Raw genomic sequence first — 18,151 nt, forward strand, 5'->3', positions numbered from 1 at the left:
CATAGTAAATCTGTCTAAACATTTCCTCCATACTCCACTTCTCCCTATGGAGTGCTTTTATAGAAGGAAATTGGTTTGTATTTGCGTGTGTGAGTGCGTGCGTGTATCTGCTGTGTGTGTGTGTGTACTTCTCTAGTACCCTGTCTTGCTTGCACTGCTACCACAAGGCATGTAGGTGTATGTTTGTGAACCCGTCTGTCTGCGCGTGCCTGCTGTCCAGCCCAGTCCAAGCCAGCCCTCACCCACCTCCACCCACACCCAGATCCCTCTCACCCCTCCATCCATCCCAGCCATGGTGGTCTGACAGACGGGTGTTGTTGTGTGCCGCTCCCTGGCAGGAGAAGGAGGACAAGGCGGTGCTGCAGGCCGAGGTGCAGAGCCTCAGGCAGAATAACCAGCGGCTGCAGGAGGAATCCCAGAGTACCGTGGCCCGCCTCATCAAAGTCACCGAGCTGCTGTGCAATGTCAACAAGCCCTGCTAGCTCTGTCACAGTACACACTATGTGTACAGACACACAAACACACACACAATATCACACACACACACAAGATCACACACAAACAAACACACACACAAACAAATGCAGACAAACAAGATCATAAACACATGCTGGACACACCACATTCAATATTGTATACAAACACCCATGCACAATACATCAACATACTCTTACTGTTGCTCACTGTATATTAATACAGACACACACACACACATGCACAATACTCTGCATTCTGTAGAATGACATTTCAACTCTGGACCAGCCCATGAGTGTCGAACCAACTGAAAAACAACCCTGAGTCATTTCTCACCATCTGATGGTCTTCTCAATAGCTTGACCAGTTGTGCCGCATATCCAGGGTTGCTCTTTACCCAATAGTGTGTTTCTTTGTACCGTGAGTGTGTGCGTGCGTGCATCACCATGGTTATTTTATCTTGCTTCACATACTTGACAAGTTGGGCAGAATAGCAATTGCTTAAAGCTACCCAGTTGATTTAGATGAAGAGACACATGCAGCATGTTTGATGGCTGTTGATTTCTATTGACCCCAAGTGTGTGTACAGTATGTAAACAGTAGTCTCTCTCCTCTCTGCTCAACCCTCTCCATGATATGCAACGTCTCGGACTGAGAACAAACAGCGCAGCCGTGCACCATTAGAGTAGAGGGCCTTGGAGCTACATAGGGAAAATGACATGCATGCAGGCAGCCTGCTTGAAAAGACGGACTGATGCATACTGACCCTGCCTCTCTCTGCCAACCTGCTCACAGAATGGTTAGTTCATTGTGTAGAGACACTATTCTCTCCCCTCCATACCGCCTCAGCTTCATTTGAAGGGTTGTGGACACGAGTCGGCCAGTAACAGAGTATTTCACATCTGCTTTCAGGGAATGAGATGCAATTTAGTTATAAGGGAATTGACTCACCGAATGGACTCAGAGAGCTGGTGGTGTTCCGTGCAAGTAGTTGAGACGGATATGGAAGTGGATAATACCTTGGATGAGGATGAAACAATGGAACTTTATCCCTTAAAGACTGGCTGTAGAAGCTACACTGTAGAAAGTACGCCTCCTGCTGGACTGAGCCATGCGCTGCCGCACGGCAGCTCTCCTTTCAAAGAAACAAACATTGTAGAGATTTAATGTAAACTGAACAGGATTCCTCTAGTGAACACAGCCATCTGTGTTCAATTATATTTTGTGTTTGTTTGTTTGCTGGCTACAATGATAATTCAGTGTATTTGAAATTCATTCCGAAAGGTTCTAGAGTGGTTGACTGTGGGTGAGGGATTCCCTCATTTCATCTTTCTGTGTGTGTACCTACTGTATGTGTTTCTGCGTTGTTTTTGCACTTTTAGCATAACCTATATGGGCATGGGACAGGGCACTATTTAACTTCCTGCCCAGGTTTATGCCTTGCTTGAAAAATGAAAGTGGATTTGATCTCACCCCACCTCATCTTCAGGTCCACTGCTGATGATGCCAATAACAATATGAGATCAGAGGAGGACGGGAATATTCCTCCTCCAAGACTGTTCTGCCAAAAGATGCCAGGGCAGATCTCCTACACCCCACTCAGACCACTGGACCCAGCTGTGACACACCCAAAGTAACTAGACTTCAAATTTGGAAGGGATGCCAAACAATCGTCAATCACACTGTCTCAATGCTACTTTTTAAAGACCTACCCTTTTACTTCCTCTTGTGATTTTATTTTAGAGTTACTGTGATTGCCCGGTACCAGCAGATTACCATATATTCGAATTAAATAAAACATCTGAACTTTATCTATATGTGAAGATGACATGTACAGCTGAAGTGTTCAATGTTACTTAGCGCATTCGGTTGTGTATGCCGTCCATTGCAGGATGGTTTAATATGCAGACCAGTGTAAATGTGGCCAAACAGGCTGTTTGATCCATGCTGTTTGAAATGGTGTTGAGAAGTGGAAGAATATCTGATGTTTTACTGTGTTCTTCTGTATAGTTCTTTAGATTCTAGGAGGTTGTTGAAGCATGATACTGCACCAGGCAACTTCCTAGCTCCCCTCTGTGTGTGTGTGTGTGTGTGTGTGTGTGTGTGTGTGTGTGTGTGTGTGTGTGTGTGTGTGTGTGTGTGTGTGTGTGTGTGTGTGTGTGTGTGTGTGTGTGTGTGTGTGTGTGTGTGTGTGTGTGTGTATATAAAAATGTAATAACTTATTAATCTTGCAAATGTGGAATTCCTTGTTGGATGTTTTAATACAAGGGGGGGAGGGAGGAAGCAAATACATGTGCTATAAAGTTCAACTGGAATGGTGTGGGTTGGTTTTAAGGAATCCTCTTTTTTTGGTAGAAATTCAAACACAAAAAGACAGCAGGAAATATATTTCTGCAATGTTCTAGTATTTCTTGGGGAAATAATATTGGTTATCATTATCATATTACTATTGAGCTATTAATTCAGAGCTCCTACGTTCACATTCAATAAGGTCTCTAATGCCACTAGGTACATGTTAAAGAGTGACTCTCAGACTGTCCACAGAGGACTGGACAGACAACATGGTCAGACTGGTTCATGTGAAGGCTTCTCTCTCAGACATTCTGCCTACCTGAAAGTGTAATGAACGGTAACTCAGCTTGGTGTCTTCATTTCAGTTCTTCATGGTAGCAGACAGTGACAGGTTGTCCTGTACACTCCAGAATGACAGGTGTGTCTGCCACATGACAGACGCAGATGTAAGGTTGGTTGGTATGGGGTCTCTCCAGGGTCCGCTCTGCAGCCCTAATTACATTTAAAAGAAGACCTACAATAAGATGGGGTTAGGGACCCCAGGAAAGTGTCAAATGGGTTATATATGAAGACGATATGAAGTTTGTGTTTGGTTTTGTTAGGTTATTGGGAATTATTCTGTATAGCACTGGTTAAAGACCAGTATCTCCAACCCTATCAAAATCTAATAATTCGATGCAGAAAAACACAACTTTCCACAATAATTTGGACAAGTATGAACCATCCTCCAAATCACACTCTTGAGTGCACTTTGAAGACCCATTTATGCATCACAGAACGTATGTCTGACACAGAACGTATGTCTGCACCTAACACAGAACGTATGTCTGACACCTGACACAGAACGTATGTCTGACACCTGACACAGAACGTATGTCTGACACCTAACACAGAACGTGTCTGACACCTGACACAGAACGTATGTCTGACACAGAACGTATGTCTGCACCTAACACAGAACGTATGTCTGACACCTGACACAGAACGTATGTCTGACACCTAACACAGAACGTGTCTGACACCTAACACAGAACGTATGTCTGACACCTAACACAGAACGTATGTCTGACACAGAATGTATGTCTGACACAGAATGTATATCTGACACAGAATGTATGTCTGACACCTAACACAGAACGTATGTCTGACACCTAACACAGAACGTATGTCTGACACCTGACACAGAACGTATGTCTGACACAGAATGTATGTCTGACACCTAACACAGAACGTATGTCTGACACCTGACACAGAACGTATGTCTGACACAGAACGTATGTCTGACACCTAACACAGAACGTATGTCTGACACCTGACACAGAACGTATGTCTGACACCTAACACAGAACGTATGTCTGACACAGAACGTATGTCTGACACCTAACACAGAACGTATGTCTGACACCTGACACAGAACGTATGTCTGACACAGAACGCATGTCTGACACAGAACGTATGTCTGACACCTAACACAGAACGTATGTCTGACACAGAACGTATGTCTGACACCTGACACAGAACGTATGTCTGACACCTAACACAGAACGTATGTCTGACACCTGACACAGAACGTATGTCTGACACCTAACACAGAACGTATGTCTGACACAGAATGTATGTCTGACACCTGACACAGAACGTATGTCTGACACCTGACACAGAATGTATGTCTGACACAGAACGTATGTCTGACACCTGACACAGAACGTATGTCTGACACCTAACACAGAACGTATGTCTGACACCTAACACAGAACGTATGTCTGACACAGAACGTATGTCTGACACCTAACACAGAACGTATGTCTAACACAGAACGTATGTCTGACACAGAACGTATGTCTGACACAGAAAGTATGTCTGACACCTCACACAGAACGTATGTCTGACACCTAACACAGAACGTATGTCTGACACCTAACACAGAATGTATGTCTGACACCTAACACAGAACGTATGTCTGACACAGAACGTATGTCTGACACCTAACACAGAACGTATGTCTGACACAGAACGTACGTCTGACACAGAACGTATGTCTGACACCTGACACAGAACGTATGTCTGACACCTAACACAGAACGTATGTCTGACACCTAACACAGAACGTATGTCTGACACAGAACATATGTCTGACACCTAACACAGAACGTATCTCTGACACCTGACACAGAACGTATGTCTGACACCTGACACAGAATGTATGTCTGACACCTGACACAGAACGTATGTCTGACACCTAACACAGAATGTATGTCTGACACAGAACGTATGTCTGACACCTAACACAGAACGTATGTCTGACACCTGACACAGAACGTATGTCTGACACAGAATGTATGTCTGACACCTAACACAGAACGTATGTCTGACACAGAACGTATGTCTGACACAGAATGTATGTCTGACACCTAACACAGAACGTATGTCTGACACAGAACGTATGTCTGACACCTGACACAAAACGTATGTCTGACACAGAACGTATGTCTGACACCTAACACAGAACGTATGTCTGACACCTGACACAGAACGTATGTCTGACACCTGACACAGAACGCATGTCTGACACAGAACGTATGTCTGACACCTAACACAGAACGTATGTCTGACACCTGACACAGAACGTATGTCTGACACCTGACACAGAACGTATGTCTGACACCTGACACAGAACGTATGTCTGACACCTGACACAGAACGTATGTCTGACACCTGACACAGAACGTATGTCTGACACCTGACACAGAACGTGTCTGACACCTGACACAGAACGTATGTCTGACACCTGACACAGAACGTATGTCTGACACCTGACACAGAACGTATGTCTGACACAGAACGTATGTCTGACACCTGACACAGAACGTATGTCTGACACCTGACACAGAACGTATGTCTGACACCTGACACAGAACGTATGTCTGACACCTAACACAGAACGTATGTCTGACACCTAACACAGAACGTATGTCTGACACAGAACGTATGTCTGACACCTAACACAGAACGTATATGTCTGACACCTGACACAGAACGTATGTCTGACACAGAACGTATGTCTGACACCTAACACAGAACGTATGTCTGACACCTAACACAGAACGTACGTCTGACACCTAACACAGAACGTATGTCTGACACCTGACACAGAACGTACGTCTGACACCTAACACAGAACGTATGTCTGACACCTGACACAGAACGTATGTCTGACACCTAACACAGAACGTATGTCTGACACAGAACGTATGTCTGACACCTGACACAGAATGTATGTCTGACACCTAACACAGAACGTATGTTTGACACAGAACGTATGTCTGACACCTAACACAGAACGTATGTCTGACACCTGACACAGAACGTATGTCTGACACCTAACACAGAACGTATGTCTGACACCTGACACAGAACGTATGTCTGACACAGAACGTATGTCTGACACCTGACACAGAACGTATGTCTGACACCTGACACAGAATGTATGTCTGACACAGAACGTATGTCTGACACCTGACACAGAACGTATGTCTGACACCTGACACAGAACGTATGTCTGACACCTAACACAGAACGTGTCTGACACCTGACACAGAACGTATGTCTGACACAGAACGTATGTCTGCACCTAACACAGAACGTATGTCTGACACCTGACACAGAACGTATGTCTGACACCTAACACAGAACGTGTCTGACACCTAACACAGAACGTATGTCTGACACCTAACACAGAACGTATGTCTGACACAGAACGTATGTCTGACACAGAACGTATGTCTGACACAGAAAGTATGTCTGACACCTCACACAGAACGTATGTCTGACACCTAACACAGAACGTATGCTGCCTGACACGCGTAGCGACACAGAATGTATGTCTGACACCTAACACAGAACGTATGTCTGACACCTGACACAGAACGTACGTCTGACACAGAACGTATGTCTGACACCTGACACAGAACGTATGTCTGACACCTGACACAGAACGTATGTCTGACACCTAACACAGAACGTATGTCTGACACAGAACGTATGTCTGACACCTAACACAGAACGTATCTCTGACACCTGACACAGAACGTATGTCTGACACCTGACACAGAACGTATGTCTGACACCTGACACAGAACGTATGTCTGACACCTAACACAGAACGTATGTCTGACACAGAACGTATGTCTGACACCTGACACAGAACGTATGTCTGACACCTGACACAGAACGTATGTCTGACACAGAACGTATGTCTGACACCTAACACAGAACGTATGTCTGACACAGAACGTATGTCTGACACAGAACGTATGTCTGACACCTAACACAGAACGTATGTCTGACACAGAACGTATGTCTGCACGACGGCTGACACAGAAACGTATGTCTGACACCTCACACAGAACGTATGTCTGACACCTAACACAGAACGTATGTCTGACACCTGACACAGAACGTATGTCTGACACCTGACACAGAACGCATGTCTGACACAGAACGTATGTCTGACACCTAACACAGAACGTATGTCTCCGACGACGCTGACACAGAACGTATGTCTGACACCTGACACAGAACGTATGTCTGACACCTGACACAGAACGTATGTCTGACACCTAACACAGAACGTATGTCTGACACAGAACGTATGTCTGACACCTGACACAGAACGTATGTCTGACACCTGACACAGAACGTATGTCTGACACCTGACACAGAACGTATGTCTGACACCTGACACAGAACGTATGTCTGACACCTGACACAGAACGTATGTCTGACACAGAACGTATGTCTGACACCTGACACAGAACGTATGTCTGACACCTGACACAGAACGTATGTCTGACACCTGACACAGAACGTATGTCTGACACCTAACACAGAACGTATGTCTGACACCTAACACAGAACGTATGTCTGACACAGAACGTATGTCTGACACCTAACACAGAACGTATATGTCTGACACCTGACACAGAACGTATGTCTGACACAGAACGTATGTCTGACACCTAACACAGAACGTATGTCTGACACCTAACACAGAACGTACGTCTGACACCTGACACAGAACGCATGTCTGACACAGAACGTATGTCTGACACCTAACACAGAACGTATGTCTGACACCTGACACAGAACGTATGTCTGACACCTGACACAGAACGTATGTCTGACACCTGACACAGAACGTATGTCTGACACCTGACACAGAACGTATGTCTGACACCTGACACAGAACGTATGTCTGACACCTGACACAGAACGTGTCTGACACCTGACACAGAACGTATGTCTGACACCTGACACAGAACGTATGTCTGACACCTGACACAGAACGTATGTCTGACACCTGACACAGAACGTATGTCTGACACCTGACACAGAACGTATGTCTGACACCTGACACAGAACGTATGTCTGACACCTAACACAGAACGTAGTCTGACACCTAACACAGAACGTATGTCTGACACCTGACACAGAACGTATGTCTGACACCTAACACAGAACGTATGTCTGACACAGAACGTATGTCTGACACCTGACACAGAATGTATGTCTGACACCTAACACAGAACGTATGTCTGACACCTAACACAGAACGTATGTCTGACACCTGACACAGAACGTATGTCTGACACCTAACACAGAACGTATGTCTGACACCTGACACAGAACGTATGTCTGACACAGAACGTATGTCTGACACCTGACACAGAACGTATGTCTGACACAGAACGTATGTCTGACACCTAACACAGAACGTATGTCTGACACCTGACACAGAACGTATGTCTGACACAGAACGTATGTCTGACACCTGACACAGAACGTATGTCTGACACCTGACACAGAATGTATGTCTGACACAGAACGTATGTCTGACACCTGACACAGAACGTATGTCTGACACCTAACACAGAACGTATGTCTGACACAGAACGTATGTCTGACACCTAACACAGAACGTATGTCTGACACAGAACGTATGTCTGACACCTAACACAGAACGTATGTCTAACACAGAACGTATGTCTGACACAGAACGTATGTCTGACACAGAAAGTATGTCTGACACCTCACACAGAACGTATGTCTGACACCTAACACAGAACGTATGTCTGACACCTAACACAGAATGTATGTCTGACACCTAACACAGAACGTATGTCTGACACAGAACGTACGTCTGACACAGAACGTATGTCTGACACCTGACACAGAACGTATGTCTGACACCTAACACAGAACGTATGTCTGACACCTAACACAGAACGTATGTCTGACACAGAACATATGTCTGACACCTAACACAGAACGTATCTCTGACACCTGACACAGAACGTATGTCTGACACCTGACACAGAATGTATGTCTGACACCTGACACAGAACGTATGTCTGACACCTAACACAGAATGTATGTCTGACACAGAACGTATGTCTGACACCTAACACAGAACGTATGTCTGACACCTGACACAGAACGTATGTCTGACACAGAATGTATGTCTGACACCTAACACAGAACGTATGTCTGACACAGAACGTATGTCTGACACAGAATGTATGTCTGACACCTAACACAGAACGTATGTCTGACACAGAACGTATGTCTGACACCTGACACAAAACGTATGTCTGACACAGAACGTATGTCTGACACCTAACACAGAACGTATGTCTGACACCTGACACAGAACGTATGTCTGACACCTGACACAGAACGCATGTCTGACACAGAACGTATGTCTGACACCTAACACAGAACGTATGTCTGACACCTGACACAGAACGTATGTCTGACACCTGACACAGAACGTATGTCTGACACCTGACACAGAACGTATGTCTGACACCTGACACAGAACGTATGTCTGACACCTGACACAGAACGTATGTCTGACACCTGACACAGAACGTGTCTGACACCTGACACAGAACGTATGTCTGACACCTGACACAGAACGTATGTCTGACACCTGACACAGAACGTATGTCTGACACAGAACGTATGTCTGACACCTGACACAGAACGTATGTCTGACACCTGACACAGAACGTATGTCTGACACCTGACACAGAACGTATGTCTGACACCTAACACAGAACGTATGTCTGACACCTAACACAGAACGTATGTCTGACACAGAACGTATGTCTGACACCTAACACAGAACGTATATGTCTGACACCTGACACAGAACGTATGTCTGACACAGAACGTATGTCTGACACCTAACACAGAACGTATGTCTGACACCTAACACAGAACGTACATCTGACACCTAACACAGAACGTATGTCTGACACCTGACACAGAACGTACGTCTGACACCTAACACAGAACGTATGTCTGACACCTGACACAGAACGTATGTCTGACACCTAACACAGAACGTATGTCTGACACAGAACGTATGTCTGACACCTGACACAGAATGTATGTCTGACACCTAACACAGAACGTATGTTTGACACAGAACGTATGTCTGACACCTAACACAGAACGTATGTCTGACACCTGACACAGAACGTATGTCTGACACCTAACACAGAACGTATGTCTGACACCTGACACAGAACGTATGTCTGACACCTAACACAGAACGTATGTCTGACACAGAATGTACGTCTGACACCTAACACAGAACGTATGTCTGACACCTGACACAGAACGTATGTCTGACACCTAACACAGAACGTATGTCTGACACAGAACGTATGTCTGACACCTGACACAGAATGTATGTCTGACACCTAACACAGAACGTATGTCTGACACCTAACACAGAACGTATGTCTGACACCTGACACAGAACGTATGTCTGACACCTAACACAGAACGTATGTCTGACACCTGACACAGAACGTATGTCTGACACAGAACGTATGTCTGACACCTGACACAGAACGTATGTCTGACACAGAACGTATGTCTGACACCTAACACAGAACGTATGTCTGACACCTGACACAGAACGTATGTCTGACACCTGACACTGAACGTATGTCTGACACCTGACACAGAACGTATGTCTGACACCTAACACAGAACGTATGTCTGACACAGAACGTATGTCTGACACCTGACACAGAATGTATGTCTGACACCTAACACAGAACGTATGTCTGACACAGAACGTATGTCTGACACCTAACACAGAACGTATGTCTGACACCTGACACAGAACGTATGTCTGACACCTAACACAGAACGTATGTCTGACACCTGACACAGAACGTATGTCTGACACCTGACACAGAACGTATATCTGACACCTGACACAGAACGTATGTCTGACACCTGACACAGAACGTATGTCTGACACAGAACGTATGTCTGACACCTAACACAGAACGTATGTCTGACACAGAACGTATGTCTGACACCTGACACTGAACGTATGTCTGACACCTAACACAGAACGTATGTCTGACACAGAACGTATGTCTGACACCTAACACAGTACATATGTCTGACACCTGACACTGAACGTATGTCTGACACCTAACACAGAACGTATGTCTGACACCTAACACAGAACGTATGTCTGACACAGAACGTATGTCTGACACCTAACACAGAACATATGTCTGACACCTGACACAGAACGTATGTCTGACACCTAACACAGAACGTATGTCTGACACCTAACACAGAACGTATGTCTGACACCTAACACAGAATGTATGTCTGACACCTGACACAGAACAATTCAATAGGCCATTCACTCACCTGCTGTAGGCTACTTCAGCTGGAAAATGATCTCCACCCAGCCAATAGTAAACCTATGAGAAAGATCCCTGGTAGAGACATGTGGATGTTGCCTCCACCCCTCCATGCTGTAAGAGCACGGATAAATGAAGTGTTTTCCTGTTATCCTCATTGGTTTGCCTTTTATGTCATGACACCATCCTTACAGGAAACCATGGTGTCAGTATATGTCCTACTTACCACACAGAGCTGGAATGTCAAGATAGAATAGAGTACATGATTACCAGTAGAAGCACACATGAAGTCATATCCCTGGTGTAGGTTTACGGCAGGCCTGGGCCACACATCAGGTCAGAACAGTAGCACACATTATGCACTCAGCTCAGCCAGTTAAAGAGCTGACGTTACCATAACCAGGCAGTGGCACACTGAGGGAATGTATTGTAAAACACAAAAACATGTTTTCAGTATGATGCCACCTCTAAACCTGTTCTTTCCCTCACAGGAAGTCAATTGACTAAATGTTGTTCATGTACTGTGAACTGGAGGACATGGCAATAAAGAATCCTTTAGAAGTGATTGGTGTCCATGTTATGATTCTCAATGTTTCTTTCTTTCTGAGACCTGACAAAGGGCAGTGTTGGGAAGCTGATATCACTTTGTTCAATATCCCATTGAGGATTGTTATTTTGACTATTCAGTGTAATATAAAGCTACATGTTGACAACAATGTAACAACAAGATTACATCAGATTACAAGTCCTGATTTGAGGGCATTATTAGTTTGAAGGACATCTACATCATTCGTTTTACTCTGTCTGGTTAATGAAATATTACACAACTCCTACTGCAGTGATCCAATAACTAGACCCTTCAGAACCTACATTACATTTGCTGTAATCAGCATCATTCATGTAACTGATACAATCACAAGTAAATATCGTACTCTGAGGCCCTTTCTATGGGTGACTGTACAAATCAAATCAAATCAAATTTATTTATATAGCCCTTCTTACATCAGCTGATATCTCAAAGTGCTGTACAGAAACCCAGCCTAAAACCCCAAACAGCAAGCAATGCAGGTGTAGAAGCACGGTGGCTAGGAAAAACTCCCTAGAAAGGCCAAAACCTAGGAAGAAACCTAGAGAGGAACCAGGCTATGAGGGGTGGCCAGTCCTCTTCTGGCTGTGCCGGGTGGAGATTATAACAGCACATGGCCTAGATGTTCAAATGTTCATAAATGACCAGCATGGTCAAATAATAATAATCATAGTAGTTGTCGAGGGTGCAACAAGTTAGTAACACAAGAGTAAGTGTCAGTTGGCTTTTTCATAGCCGATCTTTGAGAGTATCTCTACCGCTCCTGCTGTCTCTAGAGAGTTGAAAACAGCAGGTCTGGGACAGGTAGCACGTCCGGTGAATAGGTCAGGGTTCCAGCAGGTCTGGGACAGCAGATCTGGGACAGGTAGCACGTCCGGTGAACAGGTCAGGGTTCCATAGCTGCAGGCAGAACAGTTGGAACTGGAGCAGCAGCACGGCCAGGTGAACTGGGGACAGCAAGGAGTCATCAAGCCAGGTAGTCCTGAGGCATGGTCCTAGGGCTCAGGTCCTCCGAGAGAGAGAGAGAAAGAAAGAAAGAGAAAGAGAGAATTAGAGAGAGCATATTTAAATTCACACAGGACACCGGAAAAGACAAGAGAAATACTCCAGATGTGACAGACTGACCCTAGCCCCCCGACACATAAACTACTGCAGCATAAATACTGGAGGCTGAGACAGGAGGGGTCAGGAGACACTGTGGCCCCATCCGATGAAACCCCCGGACAGGGCCAAAAAGGTAGGATATAACCCCACCCACTTTGCCAAAGCACAGCCTCCACACCACTGGAGAGATATCTCCAACCACCAACATACCATCCCGGGACAAGGCCGAGTATAGCACACAAAGATCTCCGCCACGGCACAGCCCAAGGGGGGGCGCCAACCCAGACAGGAAGACCACGTCAGTGACTCAACCCACTCAAGTGACGCACCCCTCCCAGGGACGGCATGGAAGAACACCAGTAAGCCAGTGACTCAGCCCCCGCAATAGGGGTAGAGGCAGAGAATCCCAGTGGAAAGAGGGGAAACCGGCCAGGCAGAGACAGCAAGGGCGGTTCGTTGCTCCAGCCTTTCCGTTCACCTTCACACCCCTGGGCCAGACTACACTTAATCATAGGACCTACTGAAGAGATGTGTCTTCAGTGAAGACTTAAAGGTTGAGACTGAGTCTGCGTCTCTCACATGGGTAGGCAGACTATTCCATAAAAATGGAGCTCTATAGGAGAAAGCCCTGCCTCCAGCTGTTTGCTTAGAAATTCTAGGAACAATTACGAGGCCCGCGTCTTGTGACCGTAGCGTACGTGTAGGTATATACGGCAAGACCAAATCGCGAAAGATAGGTAGGAGCAAGCCCATGTAATGCTTTGTAGGTTAGCAGTAAAACCTTGAAATCAGCCCTTGCCTTAACAGGAAGCCAGTGTAGGGAGGCTAGCACTGGAGTAATATGATCAAATTTTTTGGTTCTAGTCAGGATTCTAGCAGCCGTATTTAGCACTAACTGAAGTTTATTTAGTGCTTTATCCGGGTAGCCGGAAAGTAGAGCATTGCAGTAGTCCAACCTAGAAGTAACAAAGGCATGGATACATTTTTCTGCGTCATTTTTGGACAGAAAGTTTCTGATTTTTGCAATGTTACGTAGATGGAAAAAAGCTGTCCTTGAAACAGTCTTGATATGTTCTTCAAAAGAGAGATCAGGGTCCAGAGTAACGCCGAGGTCCTTCACAGTTTTATTTGAGACGACTGTATAACCATCCAGATGAATTGTCAGATTCAACAGAAGATCTCTTTGTTTCTTGGGACCTAGAACAAGCATCTCTGTTTTGTCCGAGTTTAAGAGTAGAAAGTTTGCAGCCATTCACTTCCTTATGTCTGAGACACAGGCTTCTAGCGAGGGCAATTTTGGGGCTTCACCATGTTTCATTGAAATGTACAGCTGTGTGTCATCCGCATAGCAGTGAAATTTAACATTATGTTTTCGAATGACATCCCCAAGAGGTAAAATATATAGTGAAAACAATAGTGGTCCTAAAACGGAACCTTGAGGAACACCGAAATTTATAGTTGATTTGTCAGAGGACAAACCATTCACAGAGACAAACTGATATCTTTCCGACAGATAAGACCTAAACCAGGCCAGAACTTGTCCATGTAGACCAATTTGGGTTTCCAATCTCTCCAAAAGAATGTGGTGATCGATGGTATCAAAAGCAGCACTAAGATCTAGGAGCACGAGGACAGACGCAGAACCTCGGTCTGACGTCATTAAAAGGTAATTTACCACCTTCACAAGTGCAGTCTCAGTGCTATGATGGGGTCTAAAACCAGACTGAAGTGTTTCGTATACATTGTTTGTCTTCAGGAAGGCAGTGAGTTGCTGTGCAACAGCTTTTTCTAACATTTTTGAGAGGAATGGAAGATTTGATATAGGCCGATAGTTTTTTATAATTTCTGGGTCAAGATTTGGCTTTTTCAAGAGAGGCTTTATTACTGCCACTTTTAGTGAGTTTGGTACACATCCGGTGGATAGAGAGCCGTTTATTATGTTCATCATAGGAGGGCCAAGCACAGAAAGCAGCTCTTTCAGTAGTTTAGTTAGAATAGGGTCCAGTATGCAGCTTGAAGGTTTAGAGGCCATGATTATTTTCATCATTGTGTCAAGAGATATAATACTAAAACACTTTAGTGTCTCCCTTGATCCTAGGTCCTGGCAGGGTTGTGCAGACTCAGGACAACGGAGCTTTGGAGGAATACGCAGATTTAAAGAGGAGTCCGTAATTTGCTTTCTAATGATCATGATCTTTTCCTCAAAGAAGTTCATGAATTCATCACTGCTGAAGTGAGAGCCATCCTCTCTTGGGGAATGCTGCTTTTTAGTTAACTTTGCGACAGTATAAAAAATACATTTCGGATTGTTCTTATTTTCCTCAATTAAGTTGGAAAAATAGGATAATCGAGCAGCAGTGAGGGCTCTTCGATACTGCACGGTACTGTCTTTCCAAGCTAGTCGGAAGACTTCCAGTTTGGTGTGGCGCCATTTCCGTTCCAATTTTCTGGAAGCTTGCTTCAGAGCTCGTGTATTTTCTGTATACCAGGGAGCTAGTTTCTTATGACAAATGTTTTTAGTTTTTAGGGGTGCAACTGCATCTAGGGTATTGCGCAAGGTTAAATTGAGTTCCTCGGTTAGGTGGTTAACTGATTTTTGTCCTCTGACGTCCTTGGGTAGGCAGAGGGAGTCTGCAAGGGCATCAAGGAATCTTTGGGTTGTCTGAGAATTTATAGCACGACTTTTAATGCTTCTTGGTTGGGGTCTGAGCAGATTGTTTGTTGCGATTGCGAACGTAATAAAATGGTGGTCCGATAGTCCAGGATTATGAGGAAAAACATTAAGATCCACAACATTTATTCCATGGGACAAAACTAGGTCCAGAGTATGACTGTGGCAGTGAGTAGGTCCAGAGACATGTTGGACAAAACCCACTGAGTCGATAATGGCTCCAAAAGCCTTTTGGAGTGGATTTGTGGACTTTTCCATGTGAATATTAAAGTCACCAAAAATGTGAACATTATCTGCGATGACTACAAGGTCCGATAGGAATTCAGGGAACTCAGTGAGGAACACTGCATATGGCCCAGGAGGCCTATAAACAGTAGCTATAAAAAGTGATTGAGTAGGCTGCATAGATTTCATGACTAGAACCTCAAAAGACGAAAACGTCGTTGTTTTTTTTATCCAGAGACACTACAGTAGGATATGTACAGACTAGATATGAAGTTTCTTTCCAAAATGCTAAATCAACCAATTTTTCACATTTGTGTTTTTTCATCAGAAATTATTGCTTATCGGGACCTTCATGTGTGTGTAAAATATTACTGTTCTCTGATTTTTTTATTCATAGATTTGAGATGGGTATGAAAATGTGTTTTTTTTGCAAAACACTATATATCCAGTGTTTAGCTGGAATGGAATGTTCGTATCTTGTATTTGACTGTGATATGTGATTGTCTCATCTAGCTATCTTAAGATGAATGTACAGTAAGTAAGTCACTCTGGATAAGAGACTCTGCTAAATGACTCCCTTCTGTAGTGTCTCTGGATAAGAGACTCTGCTAAATGACTCCCTTCTGTAGTGTCTCTGGATAAGAGACTCTGCTAAATGACTCCCTACTGTAGTGTCTCTGGATAAGAGACTCTGCTAAATGACTCCCTTCTGTAGTGTCTCTGGATAAGAGACTCTGCTAAATGACTCCCTACTGTAGTGTCTCTGGATAAGAGACTCTGCTAAATGACTCCCTTCTGTAGTGTCTCTGGATAAGAGACTCTGCTAAATGACTCCCTACTGTAGTGTCTCTGGATAAGAGACTCTGCTAAATGACTCCCTACTGTAGTGTCTCTGGATAAGAGACTCTGCTAAATGACTCCCTTCTGTAGTGTCTCTGGATAAGAGACTCTGCTAAATGACTCCCTACTGTAGTGTCTCTGGATAAGAGACTCTGCTAAATGACTCCCTACTGTAGTGTCTCTGGATAAGAGACTCTGCTAAATGACTCCCTTCTGTAGTGTCTCTGGATAAGAGACTCTGCTAAATGACTCCCTACTGTAGTGTCTCTGGATAAGAGACTCTGCTAAATGACTCCCTTCTGTAGTGTCTCTGGATAAGAGACTCTGCTAAATGACTCCCTACTGTAGTGTCTCTGGATAAGAGACTCTGCTAAATGACTCCCTTCTGTAGTGTCTCTGGATAAGAGACTCTGCTAAATGACTCCCTACTGTAGTGTCTCTGGATAAGAGACTCTGCTAAATGACTCCCTTCTGTAGTGTCTCTGGATAGAGCCTCTGCTAAATGACTACACTGTAAATGTTCTACAGATCTCATATTACTGTATTTAAAAAAAAAATATGTCTTAAATATTGATGTCACAAATGTATCATTTGTACATTTATTTATAAAGAAGTAGTTATTTGTTACATCTGACTGTGTAAAACCTAGCATTTTGTGTCTCCATCAAGTGATAGATTTAAACAAATACTTGTCTGTCATTGAACATGCCATGATTAGATAGTGAAAAAACACACCAATCTCTTTCAAAAGTTCTTTAAATAATAAAAGCTAATTTACCAACATTTCAGAAAATGTATATATAGTGTTTTGGAATGAAAATGTTCATATGGAAAGCCTTACCATCAGTCTGAACAGTTTTACTGCATGTGAAACTAAAGTCACAACGTGCTGTAATGACAGTAGGACTAAATAAAGGAAGGGAAGTGTTTACTTAATGGAATTGACTATATATTGCCTCCTCATGCATGTGCACACGCATGTACATACACACAGAGTGAACTCTACAGAAAACTAAGGCCTGTTTGACTATGTTAAATGTCTTCACAAGTGCATACAGTAAAGAAAGGCAAATACATTTTCCAAATCTCATTCCACAAAAGTGTGATTCGTAACACACCAAGACAACATAACAAAAACACTTCCCTGGACTTTGTCCTCTGGAAAGCTTTCCTAAACACCAGCCACGGTGAAGCTCTTTATCTTCCCTGGCCTGACAC

The 18,151-nt window shown here is 44.1% G+C and overlaps 1 protein-coding gene across 6 annotated transcripts in view; it reads left to right on the plus strand.

Annotated features, from left to right (window-relative positions):
- LOC106563451 (signal-induced proliferation-associated protein 1) overlaps positions 1-2,285 on the plus strand; it is a 42,490-nt gene extending 40,205 nt beyond the window's left edge. For 2 of the 6 annotated variants that reach the window (XR_006757681.2, XM_045690049.2), the window contains one exon: positions 1,964-2,285. Coding sequence is in view for 5 of the 6 variants with exons in the window: in XM_045690049.2 (XP_045546005.1) it covers positions 1,964-1,975 (12 nt within the window). In the remaining variant the exon portion in view is untranslated. Of the gene's footprint in view, positions 1-262 lie in introns of all 6 variants that reach the window. The other 4 variants (XM_014129049.3, XM_082958231.1, XM_045690048.2 and 1 more) reach the window with 3 other exon arrangements.
- The last annotated feature ends 15,866 nt before the right edge of the window (positions 2,286-18,151 follow it).

This window comes from Salmo salar, chromosome 11 (assembly GCF_965601325.2).
Source record: "Salmo salar chromosome 11, fSalSal1, whole genome shotgun sequence".
Classification (NCBI taxonomy): Eukaryota; Metazoa; Chordata; class Actinopteri; order Salmoniformes; family Salmonidae; genus Salmo; species Salmo salar.